The sequence below is a fragment of the Penicillium crustosum genome, assembly GCF_028827405.1.
Source record: "Penicillium crustosum strain IBT 35664 chromosome Unknown utg000002l_segment0_segment0, whole genome shotgun sequence".
NCBI classification, from domain to species: Eukaryota; Fungi; Ascomycota; class Eurotiomycetes; order Eurotiales; family Aspergillaceae; genus Penicillium; species Penicillium crustosum.
Genome location: NW_026623123.1, coordinates 5,562,568 through 5,575,651, shown reverse-complemented (window position 1 = coordinate 5,575,651; position 13,084 = coordinate 5,562,568). Strand labels below are relative to the sequence as shown.

Sequence of the window (13,084 nt, the reverse complement as noted above, 5' to 3'; positions counted from 1 at the left end):
GTTACTCAGCCCGCCGACCTTTTCTGGTATTACTAAGCCGTTTATGAGTTATCACGCTTACTGGATTAGGACTAGTAGCATTTCAGAGGGGCTCAGTCGCTCGATAAGAAACGGATAATTTAGAAGATCAACCCTGTATGACGGCCTATTGAGTGCATAAAGACTGACTCACAGGTCCATTTCCTTTGAAAAATTCCTCTCTCTTACATCCATCTGGGTCTCATCACTTTCATCCACTTTGATCATCAATCTACCATCAAATCATCAAAAAATCATCAAAATCGGGACAAGGCAGAGCCTTCATATGTACCCCGCCTACAACAAATATTCATCCCACAATCCACAGGGAAAACCCGCCCTTTCAACCACCCACGACACTCGAAAAATCACCGATATGTCGTCGACCAACCAAGATGCAGCCTCGCTGCAATACACTTGCAACACCTGTCTTGTTGCCTTCCAACGCAGCGATGCGCAGAGAGATCACATGCGCAAAGACTGGCAGTAAGTCTTGAATTCTTTTTTTTTTTTTTCGAATTTTTATGTATGTATTTTTGTGGCTTCAGAAGCTGATTTGACCTAGTCTATACAACATGAAGCGTCGCATTGCTTCTCTCCCCCCGGTCACTCTCGAGACTTTCAACGAAAAAGTTCTTGCCGCTAAAGCTACATCCAACGAGGCCGCCGCCAAGGCTTCGTACGAAAAGACTTGCCACACCTGCAACAAGGCCTTCTACAGCGAGAACTCGTACCAAAACCACATCAACAGCTCGAAGCACAAGCAACGCGCAGCCAGCCTACGCAAGGATGGCGATGCTGCCTCCGTCCAGAGTTCTGCTTTCTCTCTCGGCGAACCCGTGACCAAGTCCGACAATGACGTCAGCAAGGTCACCGAAGGCCTCAAGACTGCCACCATCGACGAAGAGGAAGATGAGGATATGGAATCCGAGATCAAGAAAGACGATTTCTTGGCGTCTCGCTGTCTCTTCTGCAAAACCGAATCAACCGATATTCACACCAACGTGGACCACATGCGCATAGACCACGGCATGTTCATCCCCGAGCAAAAATATCTGGTGGATCTCGATGGCCTCGTCAACTATCTCTACCGAAAAATCACCGAGAACTTCGAGTGCCTTTACTGCCACGCCATGAAGAACGACGCACAAGCCATCCAAACCCACATGCGCGACAAGAGCCATTGCATGATTGCCTTCGAGTCCGAAGACGAGCAAGTTGAAATCGGTCAATACTACGATTTCCGGAGCACCTACTCCGAAGATGAAGACGAATCCACTGCCGACAGCGGTGGCGTCAAGGTGAACGGAGATGGAGATGACCAAGGCTGGGAAACCGACAGTTCCGCATCCTCCGTCGACGAGGATGATCTTGACTCATACCGAAATGCATCAGGTGCTTACGAGGCAGACTACGAGCTCCACCTTCCATCTGGAAAGAGTGTCGGTCACCGTTCACTTGCCAAGTACTACAAGCAGAACCTTCACAAATACCCCACAGCCGCCGAACGAGCTGCCCGCCAGCTTGCCATTGCGAATGGAGAAATCGAAGAGGAACCGCCCCGCACCCGCCCCAGTCATCACCGCGCTCTTGTCACTCGTGCCAATGGCGGTATGGGCATGATTGGTGTCACCGAAGAACAAAAGGAAGCTGCTCTCACTGCCGAGCGTCGCGAGAGAACTCGTGCCCTTCGCCAAGAGAACCGTTACGTTGCCCGCGTTCAAAGAGCCAACAATCACCAGAAGCACTTCCGCGTATGTTCCACCTGTACTCTTCTTTTATATTGCAAAACTAACCTTCTCTCTAGGATCCCCTTCTGCAATGATCGCTTCATCACAGCACCAACGGGAACTCACATCAATCGACCGGTTTTCATCCACGACATCGTCCTTGCGATGTCACCAACGAACCACTCGCCAATACTCACAATACATCGACAACCACCGCAGCTCTTCAAATTGCACGCTCGTTCCTTCCGTGCCGCGAGACTGCCCGGGTTTGGCGAACCTATGGGCTTCTACAAGCCCTTTGATTCATCAACGAAACAACCAAGTGAGGTACTCTTTCCGAACCGGGCCATTTTCTCAAATGAGTTTTTCAACCCGGTCGGTTTTAATGAGGCCTCACCGAACATTGGACAACTTCATGGAGGGACGTCTTTATGGATAGCGATTACATGTTGCATATACCTTTTGTTACAGAGGCCGTCATTGGGTCGTCGTTCATGTTATTTGGGGGAGTCTTTTGGAGATATCATTCATGTATCTAGTCCGAGAAAAATCAAAGCAAATCTGCTCAATATCTGTGTCGTAAGGGTTGTTATAATTGTAGATGTAACCACAGACATGTCTGCATGTTGGCCTATTCTGGGATCGATGATTTTTGGCTTCTTAGTTAGCATACACAATTACATGGACTGGACATACAGGCATAATCGAGGAAATGATTCTGACAATCTCATTCAACTATCTAACAAGAGGCTCAACGGAGTAACGGCTGGTCCTCCGAGGGACCGCCATCAGACTTTGAAGCTTTGCCATGCTTCTTTCGGCGACGCTTCTTTTTGGATTTTGCGTGGCCATTGTCGGGATTTTCTGATTTTGCATCATCGGTATCAAGAACTGAACCGTCGGTATGGTGGTGGTTACGATGGCGATGGTGGCCTAATGGATGAGATTCACCTTCTGAGGAACTCGCGCAATTTGCATGAAGGACAACTTTGCGAATACCATTGACATCCACAACCTGTTCTGTGATGCTTCCGCTACGCGCCGGTCCGCGGTGATGGTAAATAAAGCCTGGTGTACCAGGCGATTCAACACTGCCTTCGTCGCTACTAGCCTTCCGCGTCGACCCAGAACGCGGTTGGTTTTCGGAATCGTCGAGTAAAGCCACACTACTAGCCTCGCGCGTCGACCCAGAACGCGGTTGGTCTTCGTGTTCCTCACGGACAGCCTCGGGAATGGAGACTTGGGGAAGGTCTTTGTATTGCTGAGCACCTGTGCCTTTGCTCACGCTGTCTTGTGAAGTCATGGTGCCGTACCCAATTTTGAGAGCATGCGCACCATCTTTAGCGTCTGTTCCAGCGGAGTTGAGCAAGCCTGCACCTATCCCACCTTGATATCCAGTAGAAGAAGTGATAAGCTTTTGGGAGTCGGAGGTGCTTTGTCCAGACTCAAAGTCGGTTTGTGCGGAACGGGAGGGAGAGGCGCTGTTGCGCTTTATCTTGACGGCATGGTAACGGGTTTGGCGCGGCCTGCTGGCGAGGTTGGAGGGACCAAGATGTTTTAGGTGTTCTCGAATCTCATCTGTGGTGCCGACTTGTGTGACCCATTCGTTTGCTGAGTCTGGATTGATATCGGTATTAGTTTTGCGAAGTTGAAAGCGGGGGAGTGGTGCTTCCACAGAACTGCGGCGTCGAATCAAGTCGGAAGGCTTAGGGAGAGACGAAGGTTGCGTGGAATCCACGTCGATCAAGTCGCCATCGGCGACAATAGAGGCGTTCAAAGGAGGCTCTTCGACGATCTTGCCTTTGGCAACTCGAGACTTGGGTGCAGGTGTCATTCGTCGGATGGCTTTGTGGACATCAATAAAGACGTCAGATTCGTCAATAATTTCTTCTCCGATCAGTTCTTCAATGACATCTTCTAAAGTGACAACTCCAAGAGCGCCACGATCCTCACTAGGATATTCAGAGACAAGAACCATATGTGACTTTCCCTCTTGGAAGAAATTCACAATATCTAGACAGCTGGTTTCAGGGCGTGTTTCTGGAAGTGTAGCCAGAGCAAAATCGCGGACCCGTTTGCAATCTTCGGGGTCGTATGTAATGAGCATCTTGACAAGGAGCATACCGACAAAGTTCATCGGATTCTCAGGGGCGTGAATAGGAATGCGGGAATATCCTTGGGAAAGAATATGGTCCATCGTGCGTTCATCCAAGACAGTGTCAGCGGACATAGTGAAGACATCATCCATTGGTGTCATGATGCTGCCTACTGACTTCTCTTTGAGGTCGAGGACTGCACTGATGATGGTCACTTCATCGGAGTTGAGTTGCTCTCCGGCTTCACCCAAGGTTTTGTGAAGAGTGACGAGTGTTTTTAATCCGGCCTTTTTGTAGATGGTACCATGATCCTCTCCAAGCAGCCTGTCTAGCAATTTTGCGATTGGCCAGGCGACTGGAGACATAATGTACATCAAGACCAAGACACAAGGTGCCATCCAGGCACCGATGGGAAGGCCGTAACGAACGCAAATGGACTGTGGAACAATTTCGCCGAATATGACAATCAAAGCAGTACTTCCTAACACCGCAGGCCAACCACCACCGAGTGTTCGGTCAAGGACGATGGGTAAGGTTTCATTTGTGATCACATTGCTGAGGAGGAGCGTGACAAGAACCCAGTGCTTTCCGTGGTTCAAGAGGTTGAGAACACTGGCGGCATTTTTCCTTTCGTGGCCTTCACCTGATGTCTTGATGACTTGGAGATAAACTTCATCCTGTACGACGAAGCAATTAGGATGTTAGCCTAGTTCAACGGGGAATTTTCAACCGGGTTGGAAAGGGCTGACCTGTCCCATCAAGGCAATTGTGAGACCCGCAAATGCTCCACCGCTCAACACAAGAGCAGCTGAAAATCCCAAGTAAAGCCATAAACTTGGATCGCTTGGTTCCTTTGGTGGTTCTGTGTCGCGGGATGACAGAAAAAGAGGCGAGAGGATAGGCGCAGCAGTGGTGAAAGGAACTTGCGATAGGGCGACGAGGAGAAGCTTGGCCAGACTCAGCATCAATGGCCGAGCGGCAAACGAGCGGTATGGTGAAGAATTCATAAGAGGAGCGTGGGTAACTTAACGGGACATGCTGTGATGTAATGAGTAATGACGGTCGGTCGCGGCGGGGAGAAGAGAACAACAGGTAGGGACGGGGCAGTTAGAAGGGGGAAGGGAATAGATGAAGGAGACAAGGAGGAAGGAGGGAGAGGGGAAAGGGACCTTGAGAGATGATTAGTGAAACTGAGGAAACAGTGGTGGAAGGACGACGACAGAGTGAGCAACCAAGTAGCAACGGAGACCTGTAGTCGGGAAGCCAGGACAGTTGCTTATTCAGCGCTGAGCTCCACCCGTCCCCATGCCGCTAACCGCCACGGTGATGTCGGCGGTCTCCAAATCCGCTACCTGCCGCTCGAGGTTGCCCACTCTGCCCCGAGTCTGCCGGAGGTCGAGGTCGGATACTACTGTCTGACAGAGCAGCTCCGTGTTGTTCTCCAGCAAGCCTCGGTTGTCGTCCTTCAATTGTTCTATCTCCTGCTGGAATTTCTTGCCTTCGCCAGCGAGGTAATCCGCTGCTTCCTTCAGCTCTATATTATCATCCTCAAGGACCTTTAAATCCCTCACGAGTTCGTCTGCCTCGGTCTTCAGTCTGTCATACCGGGTTTGTAGACGCTCGCCGGCTGTTAGCAAGCCGTCCCTCTCACTCTTGAGCTGGTCCCTCTCACTCTCAAGTCGATTGTATGCTTCCTCCTTGACCCGAAGGTCACCGGCAATCCTGGTATTGGCGGCCTGCAGCTCGCCCAGCTGCGCTTCCTTGGCAACGAGTTCTTCCTTTCGGTGGGTTGCTTCCTGTCCCGCTCTCTTAGCCGCCTCACGCTGCTGGGCTCGCGCAACCTCTACCTCTGCCTTGACTGCCGATGTTTCCTTCACTGATTCCTTCTCGTGGCCAGCCTTGACTGCCATAAGCTCCTCGTTATGAGTCTGCTTTAGCAACTTGACAACCTCCTCATGCTTGTGGTCAGCGAACAGCATCGTGCTTGCCACCGCATCCCTCACTTGCTGCTGGGCCAGCTCGTGAGTGATAGCGAGGGTCGCCTTCATCTGCTGTTAGAGGTAGGCGTTTTCGTTTCTAAGTGCGGTGGCGGCGGCGTTGAGAGACCGAATCTGGTCGTCGGTACGGGCCACATAGTCTCGAGCCTTGCTCTCGAACCCGACCAACTTCGACTCCCACGCCGCATTGACAATAGCCACCTGCGCAATGGCAGTGAATGTTTTTGTCGACCGACCAAGTTCCCGCTTCACAACTCCGTACTTTTTGGCCGGAGCCCAACGAGGACGCCCCTGCATCCCGCGAACGGGATTTTCCAGGGCCTGCTGCTTTAGGTGTTCCAGGTCCTCGAACTTGCGTCGCCACTGGCGGCACTCGACTATCACCTGATCCTTCGCAAGCAGGGATTCCTTGATACCCCAGGAGACAGTCGCCAGTTGAGCGTCCAGGCGGCGGACTTCTTTTTCATGGCGTTTCTTTTCGATCTCCCGGGCTATCTCGGAATCGCGAACTCGTGCCTCCGTGCCACGGAGCTACTGCTCCAAACCCCTCACCCGGGCTCTCAGTCTCTTCTCGGTCTTCGTTGCCTCGGTGGCCTCGGTGGGGTGGGTGGGGTAGGTAGACTGAGCGGCTTCGGCATCGGCCACCCACACTGCCACCGAGGCCACCAACCGGAACAGCCATGCGCGGGGACTACTGAATGTTAGTCTCTATGAATATTTGGATAGGTATTTGGATAGGTATTTGGATAGGTATTTGGATAGGTATTTGGATGGGTATTGGGATGGGACATATGAGGGATGGAGCCTTCTAAACTTACCTACTGATGCAGCAAATCCCCGTTACCAAGAAGATGAAACCAACCACAACATTTCCAACAAATTGGCACAGGTCGTGGTGCCAATATGCGGCCATGGCCGCAAACAAAGCGACAAAAACAAACGGATCGAAACGAGCCGAGGCATTGTGGTTCAAGGGAAAAAAAAACGATTTAGAATGGCAAATATGGGAAGAGAGAAGAAGAAGAAGAGAGGAAAACAAAAACAAGAGTCGAGCTTTTAGGACTAGTCCTACGCGTTCCTTCCTGAATTGAACGACTTGCCCATTCAAACGTTCCTTCCTTAATTGAGCGACTACCCATTCAACAGGTCCCCCGCCCACCCAAGGCAACCTTCAGGTATCCTCTCCAAATAATGGGACAATATCAATGAATGGTCTTGTGGTACAATAGCATAACTACCGTATTATCTACCTACATTGTGAATGATTGTGGAGTCGCAGATTCAATAAATTAAGCTTTGCGGCCCGTGTGGGGTACATACATGAACCGACGGAACAATGGCGTGACGTCACGTCAAGTTGTTACCCACCTACCTACGGTAGGTATATACATACATATGTTCCTAGGTGCTTAGTTCAATATTTGAGTAATTTACGGACCGCAAAACCGCCAAATGAAAACTACACCTCGATAAATGCGAACAGGGCATCAAAGGGCATAATAACATCCTTTTAGTGATCTTTTCGGTGGTATTTAGATGTTTCAGATGTTATTTTAGATATCTTATTAGATGCCTCTCTAGATGTTCTTTTTCGTTGTATATGAAGGTGGTAAAAGAAGTATACTTTGTGCAAAAGACTTTTCGAGGTATAACTACGGATGTGAGGATAGGTTGATTGGAGGAAAAACATTGGGCTGTCGCCTTCCAAATCAGTGACATTGCACCTGAGTATTGGGTCATTGTATGTCTACTGTAATGTAGTTGCTTGTAGCGCTGTGTGATAGAAGCATGTGGCCGTATAGAGAAGGAGGGTTTGAAGAGATCTAGGTTGTTTGTTGACTTTGCTTGGAGGTTTGAAGGCTATTTTCTACGTATTTATTTGCCTTTTGCCTTTGCCTTTCTTCTATCTTCTTCGCCTCATATCAATTCTATGCTACCCACGACTCGCTTTATCTCAATATACTTTCATGATTCTTGTCTCCCTTTCGATATCACAGCCCGGTGCGAGCCAACCTCTCCACAGGTATCACGCCTTTCCATAAGTCCAAAAATCCACAATTAGAATCATCTCGGTTACCCCGTACGTCGTCCGTGGAGCTCGCCCTGACAGCGGCAATTCCGAGTTGGATTATAGCTGCTTGGTGCGCATCGAAACTGACACGGAAATCGTTGGGTGGGGCGAGGGGACATCTCGGTTTCCCTTCGCACGCTGGGGCCCGGCAAGAGTTCTTGATGTGGTGAACGAAATCATTGCCCCCACCCTGATCGGACGTGACCCCACCGAACCCATGGTTATCTGGAATGAGCTACAAATCCTCGGAAACTCCCCGTCTGTTCGTCGTGCACAGGTATGCCGGAGACCAGAAATATTTATCGGTGCAATTAGCGCAATTGATATTGCACTGTGGGATATCACTGGCCAAGTCAAAGGCCAACCAATCTGCCATCTCCTGAGCAAGATCACCCGCACAAAGATGAAGGTCTGTGTGGATGTCAACTCTCTCGGCTATTTGTCCGGACTCTTTTCCTCGGATTCGATGTTGCAACCAGCCCCAGCTACAGTGCCAGAGGCACAGCACTACCTAGATTTGGGGTTTGATACCTTTCTGGCCAGAATTCATGGCGGGCTTGAGGATAATAAGCAACGGCTCCGGGCGAGTCGTCATGCGATTGGCCGGCACGCAACCATTGTCGTTGAGAACACAAGTGGTGTATCGGCGGAGGAGCTAGTGAGAGCAATGCCATCCTCAGAGGTCTCTCTCGTTATTGAATTTTCAAGAACGCCCCTTGAAGACAACATAAGAGCATTGGTCCCTGTGGCTTGGGGTAGCAGAGAATGGGATACGACGATGATTTGCGATAGAATGGCTAGAGGGAATGTTGACATCGTCCAGCCAAATATCATCATTTGTGGGGGGTTTACTGCTTTACTTCGGATCCTGAATGTTGCTGCAGACCATGGGATACGTGTTATGCCATCTTACGGCTCTAGCTATGGCTCTGGAATTGGTTTGGCGGCTACGATCCAGGCGTCTGCTGCCACTCCGTGGAACCCAAGGGAGGAGGGACAAGAGCCTAATCCCAAAGAGCCAATGGTCATCCTTTCCCCCGATGCTTACAGCATTCGGAACGAGCTGCTTGTCCAAAAGATTGATGGTTCGGGTGGATATCTACATGTGCCTGAAACGCCTGGATTGGGAACAACTGTCGATGAACAAGTCTTAAACAGACGGATGGCCATTTCAAGGAAGCATTAGACAGTCAAGACTCGAGTTTAATCTCACGGATTTGTAAGGAGATCGCCCAATGTTCTTCCTCCAATCAACGTATCCTTAAGAAACGTATTTATGTATAAAAAAGTTTCTTACATTGTATTGGAACTCAAACAGGCGCTCCAAATTATGTAGGTATAACACGAGCCACAGTCTGCCTAAGCGAGGAGAACTTTCCAAAAGAGCATCCAAAGAGGCATCTAATGAGATATCTAATGGAACATCTGAAACATCTAAAGACCACCAAAAAGGCATGACAAGGCCACATAGCCGGCGGTCTACTCTTGTATGTATCAATGAGTACCATGGGCCTACGAACCCCTTATATACGAGTTCGGCGGCAAGATTAGAAAGCCATAGTCGACAGGAATTTACATGCAATCATTATTTTAACAATAGTTTAACAATAGTCACTTTCCCGAGAGTCAATTAAACCCCGAATGCAATGATTAGATTATATTTTATGCTTTTATGTCCATCGTGTCACATATGTTTGGTGTGGTGCAACGCTAATACAAAAAGTTCCGAATATGTCACGATTTCGTCTCACCACCATTGGCATTCTTCCAGGAGCCAGCGTAATGATGTTCAACAAGATAAGGCCCTCTATCCTCCGGGTAACCACCCTGTCTAGAGGCAAAGGCCGCATTCGGCAGCACAAGCACGTCCTGAAATAGGGTGGGTTCTTTGATATTCGTTATATTCGCTCGGCCGACAGGAATGCCCATTTCTTTTTGCAGGTTCTGCAATATGGCGACAGTCATCGCCTGTGGACCCGTAAGTTCCACCACATCGTTGATCATCGTCATGTTAAGTTCGGCAGTTGTCACATGGTGCTGTGCAGCAGTCGCCTTCAATTTATCGATGATGTATTTGATAACGGCCACAATATGGCTTGTTTTGGGTTTTGTCATGATCGTCCAACTTGCGAACTGGAACCCGTCGAATTCCAACCCGACAACGACATTTGTTTTGTTTTGGTATTGTTCCGGGATCCAGGTAGAAATTGGGCGGTGACATGTCACGTCAAGATCGCTCCAAATTCCTCCGTCGATGTACAAAATCAATTGGCGAAGCAGGTCGGCTTTCAGAATCGGTACCGGTAGAGAGAGATAGTGGTTCAGGACGTCTGGGTATTCGGCAAAATGTTCACGAGCGTATTCGTCTGCACTGTCGTCTGTGAGGATCTCATGTCGTAGACGTGGGTTCACGTTTAGCCAACTATGGATGTCTTTCTGGCGGGCTTCGTTGATTTTCTGTGAACCGGCCTTTTGCCAAAGCTTGAATGGGATTGAGGACTGTGTGTGGTGATCGTGGGAGTTTGTGATTGGGAGGTAGCTTGGTATTTTCGGTTTTGATATCGGTTTCATCTCCTTAATAGGAGGTTCCGGTCGATGCGAGGGTATGATTGCGGCATCTGAGGCGGCGGTAACATTGTCTTCGTTGCAGACACATGATCCATGAGTAAGAACAATGCTTGGTGGTTGTTTTGCCAGGTTTGATGCAATCCAGAGAAATGAGCAAATAAATAATAATAGCAAACCGAGTAGATAGTGAAACCGTCCCATTTTGAAGGCAAGGGAACCTCCTGAGGGGAATGCGAACGAAGATCAGACTTTCAAAAAGGGATCCGCCGACTTATGAGAGAAAAGGGTCTATCTCCTGGTGAGTGATCCATCTAGGGCCCACAAAAGCTTGGCTTTTATTCTTTGAAGTTTTGTGTGGTAAGTTCAAGTAGATCAGTATGTGTATACATAGAATATCGCAAGGCCTCTATTTGATGCGTCGTAAGAGGTTATTCCCTTTTCTTGGCCCCAGTAAAATGCATGTTTTTTTTATGGTGTAGGTATCATTCAAGGTAAAGGTACTAAGATTTCCAAAATTTATTATTAAACGGGGCTGGCTGAGCCAAGGTTGATATTAAGGGTCTCAGATTGGGGCTCTCGTTGGTCCAATCATAAGATCCCGTTCAACCCGTGGATGGTGTCAAGTTTCTGACATTGGAATGTCTCAGACAACAATTTCATTTCTCTCATCTATGTTGTGTTCTACCGTGGAAAGGTGTTCTATAAATGGGATATAAGTTCGTACCTTAATCAGATTTTGCTTGGCTGCATAAATCTGCCGATTTTAAAACCCCGTAGTTCGCGCACAATACCCAAGATCCTCAAGCCTATGTAAGGCATCTTTAGATTCGTTACTAGAAAGATGCAGCATAGGCAAATCTTGGAAACTAAGTGACAAAAGCATCGTCGCGCATGAACATCCAAAACTTGGGCACCTGGTTACATGTTGGTAGTTAGGGCCTGAGGCCACCTAGGCCCCAGCAAAGCTGGTGATTAGTCAGACTTGATGACGTCCACGGATTCACGGGTTCAAAGTCCCGAGTCAACTTTGGATTTGGAAGCTTCCACCTTTCGCTCTTAACAATCATGGCTTCTAGAATTGGCACTCAAATGTTCCGTGCATTCAGAGCTGCTCCGCGGCCCTCGTGGTCTGCGCAGGTGCCGCGTGCGCCCGCTTTCCGCCGCTTCATCTCGGCCAAGATGGAACAGCCGCATCTGCGCTTGGGCTCAATTGGTACAGTCTCAACAGAATCGCATTTGCCAAGATACTATGCTAACACAAGATAGCCCCAAACTTCAAGGCATTGACCACCCAGGGCGAAATTGACTTCCACGAGTTCATCGGTGATAAGTGGACCATCCTCTTCTCACACCCTGCAGACTTCACACCCGTACTTGTCACCAATCGACTCTACGAAGACGCTGAACTAACGGGGAATTAGGTGTGTACAACCGAATTGGGCGCCTTCGCCCGCCTTCAGAGTGAATTCGACGCACGCGGTGTCAAGATGATCGGATTGGTGAGTCCCCGCCATTTACAACTCCTACAAAGCCTTAGCTGATGCGCCTATTCTCTCCAGAGTGCCAACGAGCTCGGTTCCCATGACCAATGGATCAAGGACATTAACGAAGTCGGCTCGACACAAGTCCAATTCCCAATCATCGCCGATGCCGACCGCAAAGTTGCCTTCCTCTACGACATGATCGACCAGGATAGCATTGGACAGAAGGAAATCGCGTTTACTATTCGCTCCGTGTTCATTATTGACCCGAGCAAGAAGATCCGCCTGACCATGATGTACCCCGCCTCCACGGGCCGAAACTCCGCTGAGGTCCTGCGGGTCATCGACTCCCTGCAGACCGGTGATAAGAAAGGTGTAGTTACCCCGATCGACTGGAGCGTTGGCGATGATGTCATCGTGCCCCCTCTGTCACTACCGCGGATGCCAAGAAGAAGTTTGGTGAAGTTCGTGAGGTTAAGCCTTACTTGCGCTTTACCAAGGTCTAAAGATATGGATATGTGTAACAACAGATAAAATTGAGCAAACACCATTTCCATGCAGATCAAACGGGTGTCGCGTGTTCTATTTACAGTAATATATCTTGAACTATTGAATGACCTTGGCCCGTGAGTTGGAGAAAAGGGGGGCACGTGCCGGGTTGCATATTTAACTACAACCCCCTGACACTTGTCTCTTTCAGGGAGGGTAGTCCGGGGACTAATATTTAGGAAATACTAGTCCCGAGTACTCCATACAGAGTACTACTTAGTACCTATGTTATACCCCCAATCCATATGCACAGCCTATCATTCCTTGTCCGGCAGGCCTCGGCTATGCAAGCCAATTCACTAGTATAGACTAGTCACGAGTCGATCCTTGAACAATTCCAAGGTTGTGATAAGGTCTCAGTATTCACTGCATTGCCAAGTGCAGTGTCCAAAGGCTCCCATGACGATCCTCTTCAAACCCAGCAAGGATCATCCCGTGAATATGCATTTCCCCGAGATGAGCACGCGGGTGTTGCTCCTTCCCTGTTCCTATCTAGTCTTCTAAGTTCTTATAGCCCCCCGGGGATCCTCTCGATTTAGAATCTTGCAGATTCAAATCTGGTGGAAAATAATGC

General features: G+C 49.1%; 7 protein-coding genes across 7 annotated transcripts; 4 read left to right on the top strand and 3 right to left on the bottom strand.

Annotated features, from left to right (window-relative positions):
- Nucleotides 1–304: 304 nt before the first annotated feature.
- Nucleotides 305–1,843, top strand: N7487_005614 (putative C2H2 finger domain protein; the record flags this gene model as incomplete). Its single annotated transcript, XM_056873361.1, has 3 exons — nt 305–504; nt 584–1,772; nt 1,826–1,843. The coding sequence occupies 3 exons, from the start codon at nt 305–307 to the stop codon at nt 1,841–1,843; spliced, it is 1,407 nt and encodes a 468-aa protein (XP_056731081.1).
- Nucleotides 1,844–1,913: 70 nt separating this feature from the next.
- N7487_005613 (uncharacterized protein) lies at nt 1,914–2,397 on the top strand (the record flags this gene model as incomplete). Its single annotated transcript, XM_056873360.1, has 2 exons — nt 1,914–2,327; nt 2,362–2,397. 2 exons carry the CDS (start codon nt 1,914–1,916, stop codon nt 2,395–2,397), a joined length of 450 nt encoding a protein of 149 aa, XP_056731080.1.
- A 102-nt stretch (nt 2,398–2,499) lies between these two features.
- N7487_005612 (putative DUF21 and CBS domain protein (Mam3)) lies at nt 2,500–4,851 on the bottom strand (the record flags this gene model as incomplete). Its single annotated transcript, XM_056873359.1, has 2 exons — nt 2,500–4,521; nt 4,594–4,851. The coding sequence occupies 2 exons, from the start codon at nt 4,849–4,851 to the stop codon at nt 2,500–2,502; spliced, it is 2,280 nt and encodes a 759-aa protein (XP_056731079.1).
- A 273-nt stretch (nt 4,852–5,124) lies between these two features.
- On the bottom strand, nt 5,125–6,754 carry N7487_005611 (uncharacterized protein; the record flags this gene model as incomplete). Its single annotated transcript, XM_056873358.1, has 4 exons — nt 5,125–5,895; nt 5,977–6,332; nt 6,387–6,532; nt 6,660–6,754. The coding sequence occupies 4 exons, from the start codon at nt 6,752–6,754 to the stop codon at nt 5,125–5,127; spliced, it is 1,368 nt and encodes a 455-aa protein (XP_056731078.1).
- Nucleotides 6,755–7,808: 1,054 nt separating this feature from the next.
- N7487_005610 (uncharacterized protein) lies at nt 7,809–9,098 on the top strand (the record flags this gene model as incomplete). Its single annotated transcript, XM_056873357.1, has 2 exons — nt 7,809–7,864; nt 7,904–9,098. The coding sequence occupies 2 exons, from the start codon at nt 7,809–7,811 to the stop codon at nt 9,096–9,098; spliced, it is 1,251 nt and encodes a 416-aa protein (XP_056731077.1).
- A 548-nt stretch (nt 9,099–9,646) lies between these two features.
- N7487_005609 (glycosyltransferase family 32 protein) lies at nt 9,647–10,681 on the bottom strand (the record flags this gene model as incomplete). Its single annotated transcript, XM_056873356.1, has 1 exon — nt 9,647–10,681. The coding sequence occupies one exon, from the start codon at nt 10,679–10,681 to the stop codon at nt 9,647–9,649; it is 1,035 nt and encodes a 344-aa protein (XP_056731076.1).
- An 864-nt stretch (nt 10,682–11,545) lies between these two features.
- Nucleotides 11,546–12,495, top strand: N7487_005608 (peroxiredoxin; the record flags this gene model as incomplete). The annotated part of the gene is made up of 4 exons (XM_056873355.1): nt 11,546–11,693; nt 11,747–11,850; nt 11,902–11,979; nt 12,040–12,495. The coding sequence occupies 4 exons, from the start codon at nt 11,546–11,548 to the stop codon at nt 12,493–12,495; spliced, it is 786 nt and encodes a 261-aa protein (XP_056731075.1).
- Between the last annotated feature and the right edge of the window lie 589 nt (nt 12,496–13,084).